Source organism: Xenopus laevis, chromosome 9_10S (genome assembly GCF_017654675.1).
Source record: "Xenopus laevis strain J_2021 chromosome 9_10S, Xenopus_laevis_v10.1, whole genome shotgun sequence".
Taxonomy (NCBI): domain Eukaryota; kingdom Metazoa; phylum Chordata; class Amphibia; order Anura; family Pipidae; genus Xenopus; species Xenopus laevis.
In genome coordinates, this window is record NC_054388.1 from 43,470,351 (window position 1) to 43,483,101 (window position 12,751).

General features: G+C 40.4%; 1 protein-coding gene across 1 annotated transcript; it reads right to left on the reverse strand.

The window, feature by feature from the left end:
* Nucleotides 1-1,578: 1,578 nt before the first annotated feature.
* wdr45b.S (WD repeat domain 45B S homeolog) lies at nt 1,579-12,371 on the reverse strand. The gene is given in 10 exon segments (NM_001094017.1): nt 1,579-2,353; nt 3,411-3,532; nt 3,696-3,797; nt 4,098-4,183; nt 4,398-4,588; nt 6,195-6,289; nt 7,368-7,455; nt 7,807-7,908; nt 8,436-8,510; nt 12,202-12,371. Coding segments are annotated over 10 exon segments (1,035 nt in total). The 5' UTR covers nt 12,269-12,371; the 3' UTR covers nt 1,579-2,246.
* Between the last annotated feature and the right edge of the window lie 380 nt (nt 12,372-12,751).

Here is a 12,751-nt window from a genome sequence, read left to right on the forward strand (position 1 = left end):
GATATCACTCTAACTTGCAGTACAGCAGTAAATAGTGATTGAAGTTTATCAGAGCACAAGTCACATGACTTGGGGCAGCTGGGAAAATGACAAAATGTCTAGCCCCATGTCAGATTTCAAAATTGAATATAAAAAAATCTGTTTGCTCTTTTGAGAAATGGATTTCAGTGCAGAATTCTGCTGGAGCAGCACTATTAACTGATTCATTTTGGAAAAAAAAAAAAAAATTCCCATGACAGTATCCCTTTAACAAAATGGACAGATTTTTTTTTTGGCAGGTTTGAAAAGAATCATTTATGGGAAACATTTGCACCTGGGCAGTAACCCATAGGACCAGCCATTGAATAGCATTTTTCCATTCAGCTGCAGATAGAACAGTAAAAACCAAAAGTTGTACGGGTTTCATATATCCACAAATAATTATCAGCAACAATTGTAATGGCAAAGCACGAGATGCCTAACTTTTCAGCCTGCCAGTTGTTAGAGCTGCTGGGAACTTTGAAGCCTGTAAAATTCTACTTTCTGATTGGTTAAAATATGAGCCAAAAGGGTGTTGTTATTCACCTATTCCAAATAGCTACTGTGGTTTCAGATTTGAAGAAGCCCCACTATCAAGTGCAGTGTTAATTTTAATATGCTAGAAATTCACAATGTTCTTGTTACTTAGCTCACTGTACCGAACAAGAAATTTGTAGGCTAAATAATGCTACAAACTATGTTTTGGGCTTCTGGACCAGCCCAAGACCCCCCCCCCCACAGCCCTTTAACAGGGATAATCTATGCCTCTAAGGGGCAGATTTATCAAGGGTCGAATTGAGAATTCTGTCAAATTCGACTAGGGAGTTATTTCAATTCGATTTGAGTTTCTCATAAAACTTGAATTAGATTTTCGAGATTTATCATACTCTGGCCCTTTAAGAATACTAATTTGACTCATCGCCACCTAGAATCTGACTAATTGCTGTTTAAGTCAATGGGAGAGGTTCAGGGATAAATTTGGAGTGGTTGCAGCCTTCCCGACGTTCGTTTTTTTTCTCAGATAAAAAAAAAAATTCAAATCGAATTCGATTCTCATTTTCGGGTCGATCCTATTAATTAGAGTTAGTTGGTTCAATTGGTCGAATTTCGAGTTCATGGGAGTTTATAAAGAAAAATCACGTGAATTCTAAATTCGAACTTTGATAAATGTGCCTACAAGTTTACACCAAGTAGCTTCTTTTCTACGGATTCTCAGCACATGTTCTGAGCTGTTGTAACTTATCTGAGCTGAAGCCCCACTCAGCACATACATACGTAGAATATAGAAAGCTGATTAGGGATTCACATTACATGATGACACACAGATAAGATCTCACATACCAAAATGATGACCCCTAAGCTTAGCTTTTGAGCAGCAGCCCAGAGCACACTGAGCATGTGCAGTGCCACTGACACACAAAAGATGGCATAACAAGATCCAAGATGGGGAACTGCTGGGGGCAAATTTAATGACCTGGATCCCTCAGGCTGGTACAGTAAGGTGTAAATAAGGGGACATTTTGAGCATCCTAACGTCCAGGAATCATGACACCTGTTCAGTTTGGTCACATTTTTATTAAAAAGCCATAACATATTTACAAAGTGTGCAAACAAACAGAACGGAGGATTTATATGCAAAGCAACATGCAGTGATCTACATGTAACTAAGTCCTCCTTTTAATCACTGAGCAAACTGATTTAAAAACACTCCAATATAATATCACTATTCTAATCTCAGTGCTGCTCACATATTAGATCCCTTTCTCTGGGAAAAGACTCACCAGATTAGTGTCTTAGTTACTGAAAAAAATAGCAATACCTCCTATAATTAATCGTCTAAGGGTTCCAAGGGGGATCCTGTAATGAGATGCCAGATATGGCTTTACAGAGCAACGCTTATCGTTTTGTCGTTTAATTCAGAGCCTATACAGCTTCTGCTTCAGTGGCTCCATGGATCAAGAAGACTTATTAGTGGCAGTGATTATATATAAACGTCCTCTTCACCGACCATGAGGGTAACTGCACGTTGTCTCCAAAAATCAGAACGTTAAAAACGCACGTTTTTATAACAATGATTTAATTTTAATACTAAAATGCTGTAACATAAAAAGCCTTGATGGGAGTATCCAGTCCAAACTTGTACAAAGGTTATTGTACGCTCCAGGCTGTCTTTAAGATTATTCTTCAGCAAAAATTCTGATTAGATATACATCATCTCCGTGGGAGGGTCAAAGTTTGTCATCGGTCATTTCCAAAAACTGGGCATAGACGTCCCGCGTGCACTCACCCTTCGGATTGAACTGGAATTTGTAGTAACTGCCGTCTGCACATATGGCTGAAAAAGGAGAAAACGGTAGCAATTATGGTTAGGAGATTTTAAGATAGAGCACAAGCTAAATTATTAGCCCAAAAATTAAAATATTTACAGCTTTGAATTAATCGGGGTCCTCCGTTTCAGTGCCATGACATACACCCAATTAGTATACACAACAAACATCTTCCACATCCAATGGGATCAATTTGTTTGTTCCAAGAGCCAATCAGTACCATATGGGTCGGCCGCTTTTGGCCACCTTAAAGGGATACTGTCATAGGAAAACATGGTTTTTTTCAAGACGCGTCAGTTAATAGTGCTACTCCAGCAGAATTCTGCACTGAAATCCATTTTTAAAAAGAACAAATAGATTTGTTTATATTCAATTTTGAAATCTGACATGGGACTAGACATATTGTCAATTTCCCAGCTGCCTCCAGTCATGTGACTTGTGCTCTGATAAGCTTCAGTCACTCTTTACTGCAAGTTGGAGTGAAACTACCCCCTCCCCCCAGCGTAACAACAGAACAATGTGAAGGTGACCAGATAGCAGCTCCCTGGTAGATCCAAGAACAACAAACAATAGTAAAAGCCAAGTTCCACTGAGACTGATTCAGTTACATTAAGTAGGAGAAATAATAGCCTGCCAGAAAGTAGTTCCATCCTAAAGTGCAGACACAAGTCACATAACTTGGGCCAGCTGGGAAACTGACTGTCTAGCCCCATGTCAGATTTCAAAATTGAATATAAAAAAATCTGTTTGCTCTTTTGAGAATTGGATTTCAGTGCAGAATTCTGCTGGAGCAGCACTATTAACTGATGCGTTTTGAAAAAAACCATGTTTTCCTATGACAGTATCCCTTTAACTGAAGGACACAATTTTGTTTTGTTGTTTTTATCGAAGAGCATCCAACACTATTTCAGATTATTTAGAGAGTTCTAATCTCTAAATATTTATAACGGTTATAAAAGATTCCAATGTGGCAGATTTGTTTTTTTGTGACCCTGTCTGGCATTTGATAACATCTGCTCACCACACTACATCCCCATGCAACAGCTGAAGGTTATGAACCCTTACCTATGACTGAATTGGGTTCTGTTCCAAAGGCACAAATACAAGGTGACCCGGAGGGAACCTGAAATTTAGAAAAGCTCCACTTTGAGCTGAAATACTTGGGGAGAAAGCTGGCGGAGGCCAAACTGCAAGAGAACAAAACAGAAGATAAATGTTTCATCATCAATACTTGTGATTTGGGTTTCTTCCAGAAGTATCTGGACTACAGGGAGTTAACCCTCAACTGACCTGCCCATCTCATGGCTGGGTCTCTCTCCTAGGGAGATAACTGGGTAAAAATGTTCTTACCTTGACTGTTTGTTTCTCTTTGGATCCTCGGCTGCAAATATGTGTACGGTCCCATGGTCACTGGACACACAGATCAGGGATGCGTCTTCATTGAAGTTGATACTGAAAAAGGGTAACCAAAGGGTTACTATATTTCCAGCTATTCTTTGCTTTAAATATACGCAACTGTGCTTTTCAGTGATGGTCACATTTAGACAACTTTCCACGGCATATTGCAACTGCTGGGAATTCAGCAGAAGTGAAGACACAAGGAAAACAAATCACTGGTCGATGCTGAAACATGACTGCACGCACACTGGCTCCAAAAATTTTTTTCTCCAATGTGTCAGATTAGAGTGTGGGAATTAATAGAGTGATACATGACACAAAGCTAAACGGAGCTCTGATTCCTTGTGAACTTACCAATAAATATTTGCAGCTTGTGATCCTCTCCGCAGCTCCTGAATCAAATGTCCCGATGAGGTATCAAATATTCTTATGAGAGTTCCCTGGAAAGAGTAAATATTTGCAGACAATGAGTACATGCTGTACCGAGCAGATTTACAATGGGTTAAACAACCAGGCCAACCGGAAACCTAGTAAGGGCGATACTTTAAACTTTAACTTGAGGGTCATTTCAGATGTACAATTTGCTGTCATGGAGCAGTGGCTGTAATGTCAAAAAAGTCTTAAAACACTGCAAATAACATTATTATGCCTGACCTTCTCCGATGCTGTCGCGATTCTGGTCCCTTGTAAGTTGAGTGCGATACAGCTTAGGATCCCCTCATGAGCTGGTATATCTACAGGTGGCTTCTCTGTACTGGCAAGATCAACAATCTGCACGTGCCCAGTGTGAGCCCCAGGAAATGCCAGGAGGGAATTGTTGCTGTTTGGACACAGGACACAGAGACCTAAAGAGGACAAGACATATTCCGATTAACTATGAGATAGAACACAACACAATGTATATACACAATTACCACAAAAGTGTAGTGCCAGCAAAAATTTAAGAAACTTAAGTGATCGGACTGCAAAGGTGCCCTATCAGAAAAAAGCAGAATCTCCGAAACATTAACCTTTAAAAAGCAAGCGGGACATATACAGTTGTGTTCAGAATAATAGCAGTGTGAATAAAGCTCAAAATCCTTATAATAGCTTTTATTTCCATACACGAAAATGCATTTGGAAAATGGCACATTATATTCCAAATCACAACGAAGAAAATGTATCACAGTTGTGTTATTCCTTTACAGAAAGTGAAGAAAAGGGAATATTAGGCTGTTCCAAAAAAATAAGCATTTTTGATGTCACCCCACAAGTTTTCTTTTGGATTAAGGTCCAGGGATTGGGCTGGCCACTCCATAACGTCAATTTTGTTGGTCTGGAACCAAGATGTTGCTCATTTACTGGTGTGTTTGGGGTCGTTGTCTTGTTGAAACCCCCATTTCAAGGGCATTTCCTCTTCAGCATAAGGCAACATGACCTCTTCAAGTATCTGATATATTAAATCTGATCCATGATCCCTGGTATGTGATAAATAGACCCAACACCATAGTATGAGAAACATCCCCATATCATGATACTTGTGCCGCCATGTTTCACTGTCTTCACACTGTACTGTCACTTGAATTCAGTGTTTGGGGGTCGTCTGACAAACGGTCTGTGGCCTCTAGACCCAAAAAGAACAATTTTGCTTTCGTCAGTCAACAAAATGTTGCGCCATTTCTCTTTAGGCCAGTCAATGTGTTCTTTGGCAAATTTTAAGCTTTTCAGAACGTCTTTTTTTTTTTTTTCAACAATGCGACATTGCAGGGGCTTTACATAGGCATCTTCTCATTGTAACAGTATCACAGGTAACTTTACTCCTTCTTTGATCTTCCTGGAGCTGATCATTGGCTGAGTCTTTGCCATTTTGGCTATTCTTCTATCCATTCGAATGGTAGTTTTCTGGGGGGTTTTTCCCCACGTCTTTCAGGTTTTGGTTGCTATTTTAAAGCATTTGAGATCATTTTAGCTGAGCAGCCGATCATTTTCTGTACTTCTTTATATGAATTCCCCTCTCCAATCAACTTTTTAATAAAAGCACGCTGTTCTTCTGAACAATGTCTGGAACAAGCCATTTTACTCAGATTTTCAAGAGAAATACACTATAACCAACATGCACAGCATTTGCTGCCTTCCTTCCTTAAATAAGGGCCGTAATTGTCACCTCTTTTTTCACAAAATGAATGACCTTACTAATTGAACTCCACACTGCTATTATTTAGAACAAGCTATTATTATTTGGAACAAGCTATTATTTAGAATAAGCCTCAATTAATGATACAATTCACAGAATCAGCAGCATGTCATGACTGTTGGGTCTGTTGGTTTTCTATTACTCTACTACACCTACTAGTAAATTATTTGCCACGTAGAACTGTAATTTCTACCAAAAACAGAGATTGATGGGATGTTGGACTGCTATTATTCTGAACACAACTATACAGCACACACAAGGTTCATTTCATCTCTCACCTTTAGGGTTGTAGCAGGTCTCAAAGACATGAAGCTGATGGGGATTGTGTGTGAAGGTGAACACTTTAATCATTGAATCCAGCACCACCACAATCCTGAAACACAAGGGAAACAACCCAGTTACTACACATGCATATTATTGTAATACAAGTAGCAAACAAGGCACTCTGGAAGATGCCTTAGAGCAAAAACCGTGGATTTAGCAGAGCTACTCATTTTATATAGTTGGGGTCAGTCATACATTTTAGATTCTACACTAGCAGATGTCAGTTGCTAATTGGTAATATATAGAACTTTCTGGTTGGTATTATTTATATATGAGTGAGGCCAGAAGTTAATATCTGCCTGGCAGGGAACCACATTGAGCTCTATGTATGCATTCCATGGGCAAAAGCTTAACTAGCCAGTATGGCTTGCATACATGCTTTAAAGGAACAGTATAAAAATAAAAACTGGGTAAATGAATAGGCTGTGCAAAATAAACATGTTTCTAATATAGTTAGTTAGGAAAAAATGTAATGTATAAAGGCTGGAGTGACTGGATGTCTAACATAACAGCCAGAGCACTACTTCCTGCTTTGCAGCTCTCTTGGTGTCCACTGATTGGTTACCAAGCAGTTACCAATCAGTGACTTCGGGGGGGGGGGCACATGGGTCATAACTGTTGCTTTTGAATCTGAGCTGAATGCTGAGGATCAATTACAAACTCACTGACCAGTTTTGTCCCATGTGGCCCCTTCAAGTCGCTGACTGACTCAGAGTTAGAGAGCTGAAAAGCAGGAAGTTGGATTCTGGCTGTTATATTAGACATCTAGTTACTCCAGCCTTTATACATTACATTTTTTTGCCCAACTATATTAGAAACGTTTTTTTATTTTGCACAGTCTGTTTATCCAGTTTTTATTTTTGCACTGAACTGTTCCTTTAACGAAATGACAATATAATGTAGTCCTGCACTGGTAAAACTGGTGTGTTTGCTCCAGAAACACCACTATAGTTTATATAAACAAGCTGCTGTATAGCCTTGGGGGCAGCCATTCAAGCACAGGATACACAGTAGATGACAGATAAGCTCTGAAGAATCCCATTGGAGTGTGTGTCATGTACAATTGTTATGCAGTGACACAGAGCAAGGTGAATTAATTAATAGTCTCAAATGGAAGGGCATGAGACCTGTCTCGGCGCAGCTTAACGGCCTTCACTTCGGTGGAAAATTCTATTTCAATGACTGTTTTCTTCTTCAGATCATCCCAAATCATCACTGGAATACAAAAGAAAGAGGATACATTTCCAGAGAACTGAGAGGGTGGGGGGGACACAAACTTTATTCATTTCTGTTCATGAACAACAAAGAGTTATAAGAAAAGGGTCAGTCTGGCCATGGGCATATATTCAGACACTAAAAGAAACAACCTGACATTCCTATTGTTTTAAAATATTGCAAAATAACAAACCAGCTTAAGTTTATTATGGATATAGACCAACAAAAGGTTAGAATCTCTCTGCTGTGAAACAGCAAACAGTCTACTTTATTCTTACTACTCTGGTCTAGGTCATGCTAACTGATGACTGATTTCTAGAGGCTGGAGAAAATAAAAAAAAGACGTCATACCTTTGTTGGGTGGGTATTTGGGCTTCTTCCCTCCTCCCACTAATGCCAGGTAATTGCAACGAAACAACATTTCCACATAGCTGACGCCTCCTTCTAGGAATTCTGCAGTGAATAAAGAAGCACAAAGTACATTTACATGAGACGACTGATAAGAGAACATCATACACTGATCTGCCCAACGACAATTACAAGAATCACAAAGTCTAACTGCCAATCTGCGCCTGTACAGGTTTGTCTCGTATTATTCAGACTTTAAAAAAGTTCAGAGACATTAATCAGTCTTTGGGATGGGTGAGTATTTGTTAAACAGTATTGGGTTGAGTGGGGATAATATGCCTTTCCCTGTGCCCATACTGTGCATGCTCTTCATTTTTTTGCATTAGTCCTACCCAAAATAAATACAAATGGGCTAAATGATTTCAATTGCAGGAACATGTTTATGGGTCAGTCCATCCTAAGCTCAAAGTGTACTAAAGCAGTGGGAATAAATAGTGAAAGCTGAAGTCTACAGGAACAAGAGCTCTCTGTTAGTAAAGATCCATTTCTTTGAATTTGGCTCCATAAGTCTTGTGTTTTAGCTACATCAGACACCGTACAGAAGCTTCATGTGGATTGAGCAATTTCCTTACCCTGCTTTTCTTTTTCTTTCAAGGGATCTGTATTATAAACTCGAAATCCATTCTCCATGCCGCATGCAAAGCATCCTGGGGGAAAATAAGGAATCGTAAGAAAAGCAAACAATGTCAAACAAATTGCTGCGCCAGATTCATGCAAAACTCATCTCGGTTTAGTCAGCTTCCTGCTGTGTTCAAACTGAGACAGAACAGAATGCAATGGGGTCAGAAAGAGGAAAATAGATGTATAAGGATTAGTCACGTATTACAGCATATTTAATGTCATTTTGCAATTTCCCCACATACACAAACCAACACTCGCTCTTCCAGTAGCTGCTTAGCTCATCACTATTGCACCACTTGCAAGTACAGCCTAACTTGATTCAGCCAAACACAGACCCACAATGCATTTCTGTGAGTCACAAGAAGATTCTGTGATCAGCCATGAACTGCTGCTGCTGTACAATGAAGCTACTATATAGCCATGCAATCTGTTCCTGGGTTAATGCATACTTTTATTCCTACTGCAAATGACTTTTCTACATTTGCTTTGCCTTCTCTGCATCCAATGGGATTACTTACACTATCTGCTCAGAATCCTTGGCCCACCCCGTCACCAACATCTCCAATGAAACGCAGTCATTTTTTAATTTGAATGTTTCAAATGATGGGGCTTTTGGCAGGTCCAAATTAGAGCTATGACCCAGGGACCAGTCCATAATGGAGCTCCACAGTGGTAAGTGGAAAAATTGGGCTAAACTGAGACAGTTTGTAAGGTATTGCCCAAGCTCCCAGCACTAACAGCCAAGAGCAGGGAGCTGTAGTCCAACAAAAACGGAATGGCATTACGTTGCATTAAAGGAACAGTAACAACAACAAATGAAAGTGTTTTAAAGGAATGACAATATAATGTGCTTTTGCGCTTCACTGGTAAAACAAGCGTACTTGCTTTAAAAAACACAATTATACTTTATATAAACAAGCTGCTGTGTAGCCATGGGGCAGCCATTCAAGCACAAGATACACAGTAGATAGCAGTGTAAGTTCTGAAGAATCCCATTGTATACTACAGAGCTTTTCTGTTATCTGCTTTGTGTCCTGTGCCTTTTCTCAGCTTTGAAAGGCTGCCCCCATGTCTACACAGCAGCTTGTTTACATGTATTATGGCAGTGTTTCTGCAGCAAACACACCATTGTACCAGTGCAGGGCACGAGTATATTCTATTGTCATTCCTTTAAAGCACTTTCATTTTTTTGGTTATTCCTTTAATGGTGACCTGTAAATGTGGCTCCCACACTACTAATTACAGCAGAGATGTGGTTGGTTTTAGAAGTATGTGTTCTATAGACTTTTCAACCACTAAACACAGTGTGACTGACTTCCTAGAAACTACCCCCCCCCCCAAACAAAGCTGCTATCATTAATAACTTTCCCAGCCCAAATCAATGTCTCAGTCTCCATCTTTTTCAGTAGGGACCTTAGATTATAAGCTCCACTGGTGCAGGGAGTGATGCAAACAAAGTATTTTCTCTGTAAAGTGCAGTACATAGTGTCACTGGAATATAAACCAAGACTTAAAGGGCATGTAAAGTCTAAAATAGAATACGGCTAGAAATGCTGTATTTTGTATACTAAATATAAACATGAACTTACTGCACCACAAGCCTAATCAAACAAATAATTTATGTTTTCAAAGTTGGCTACAGGGGGTCACCATCTTGTAACTTTGTTAAACATCTTTTCAAGACTAAGGCTGTGCACATGCTCAGTGTGGTCTGGGCTGCTTAGGGATCGTCATAAACAAAGCTGTTTGAGTTCTGCATGGCTGGGAAGTAAGGCGGGGGCTCCCCCTGCTGTTCATAAGTATGATTGTTTCCCTGCTCAGCAGTTAGGGACCGTCTGACAATTCCTATCCACAGCAGTAAATGAAGGGAGAACTTCACTGCATAAAGTCAGGTTTCTTATAAAAACGGTACACATTTTTTAATTAAAGTATATTGGAGATAGGTTTCTTTTTCATTAAAGAAAGTAAAAATGGGATTTCATTTTTTTGCCTTTACATGCCCTTTAAGTTGGAAATTTGATTTGATCGTATTTTTGGGCCGTGTGTGTAGTTTCCCAACATTTTCCGTGAGACTGCAATCGGTCATTCAGTTGTTCAGACAGGTTATCCACCATAATATACTTCTTTAGTTTTATATTTTGTCCAATTTGCCAAAAACTCCTACGCTGCCAGTCTGCTGTATAAACCAATGACTCCAAACCAGAAAGGGAACGCCCTGCTTACAATTTACCACTGATAAGAAAATCAATCTATATAAAAATGAATCCCACATAGATATATATTACACACAATTGAGTTTACCATTTCTCTTAATACATTCATTCTCCAAATTTTTACTTCAAGCCTATTGCTTAGGGCCTTTCTTTTTTTTCCTTCCTTTGTTTATAGAGTGCAAGCCCTTCAGGGTAGAACTCTGGTGTTCAATGGTAAGGGCCAAATTGTGGCTTTCTGAGTTCACAGCTGCAATTATAAGGCAACATGTGACATTCTATTAATTCAGTGATCCCCAACCAGTAGCTCGTGAGCAACACGTTTCTCTCCAGCCCCTTTGATGTTGCTCTCAGAGTCCTCAAAGCAGGAGCTTATTTTTGAATTCCGGGCTTGGAAGCAAGTTTTAATCGCATAAAAACCAGTTGTACTACCAATCAGAGCCTCAATGTAGGTTGACAATCCCCATGGGGCTACTAAATGGCCAATCATATACCTTATTTTGGCACCCAGGAACATTTTTCATGCTAGTGTTGCTGCCCAACTCCTTTTACTTCTGAATGTTGCTCATGGATTCAAAAGGTTGGGGGTCCCTGCATTCATTGAAAGCTCTATCACCCAGGCCTGCCTTTGAAACACTGATGATATCAGCTCTGAAACAAATCTCAATGACTTAGTTTATTAGGGAGTGTAAGTCAGTGGGAACCAGGGCCCTTCGTCTATAGCAAAGGTATTATAGTGAGTGTCAGCTCTTAAGGCAAAGCCCTACAGGCCGATTTCTTTTTTCGGATCCCCAGATGCTGCTGGACATTATATTCTGAAACCTGATTAAAGTTGTAGCCCAAACAGGGCACTAGAGCCAAACCATTTGCGTCTCCTTCACTATTAAAGGGGTTGTTCACCGTTGAGATAACTTTTAGTATGAAGTAGAGAGGGGTATTCTGAGACAATTTGCAAATTGTTTTTATTAAGGAGTTATTTCGCTTTTTATTCAGCAGCTCTTCCATTTGCATCGTAAGCAATCTGGTAACTAGGGTCCAAATTTCCCCAGCAACCATGCATTGATTTGAGACTGGAATATGAATAGGAGAGGGCGTGAACTGAAGGATCAGTAATAAAACGTAACAATACATTTGTAGCCTTACAGAGCATTTGCTTTTAAGAAGGGAGTTAGCGACGCCCATTCAAAAGATGCAAAGAGTCACAAGAAAAAGGCAAATAGCTATAAAATATAAACAAGAAACCCAATTGAAAAGTTGCTTTGAATTGGCCATTCTATAACATAATAAAAACGTTATCTTAAAGGTGAACCACCCCTTTAACACAGACATCTGACCTCCCTTCAGTAATGGTGGAACTACATCTCCCAGCATGCTCCAGAGGCGCACACACACGGCCCAGGCTACTTCTCTGTATAACACGAGTCCAAGTGAAACCCCATACATCCCTCCTGCCCGACCCTCATCCCCCAACACCGCTAACTACCCCCCACGCCCACTCTCCCCTCACCATGGTCCTGGTTGAACCCGGAGTAAAGCAGGCCGTTCCCGTGGGGGTTTGAGGGCAGCAGGTTCATGGCTGCGGCTTCCCGGTACCGGGTTTTCCGCTGTCAGGCCCCGCGACGCCCCGTTACATCATCACCCGGTGCCCGTAAAGCTCCTGCAGACTCAGCTCCAGACACTTCCGGCTTCCGTAGGCCGCGCAGCTGAGCACCCTGCGAATCGAACGCAGCGAGGGGGCGTGACATAGGTCTGCGCATGTGCGGCTGTGACTAAGTGAGAGGAGGGGATTGAAGCAGAATGGTGATTAGGAGATGTTACGTGAGGGTGGGGGAAACCACTGGCAATATGCTGGGGTCCTTAAATATTATTTGTCGTCCCAGTAAGATTGGAGTGCAGCTGGAATCATAGTCTTCATTATCACTAATGAGAAGAACTTGAGGCAAATAGGAGGTAAGCTGTTGCAGGTAGTTACTATAGTTACTAAGTAAATTGAAAAGGAGAGGGGCCACTGAGGGCCAAGAAGTGAGGGATAACACCGAATTACAGATCTTTGCAGC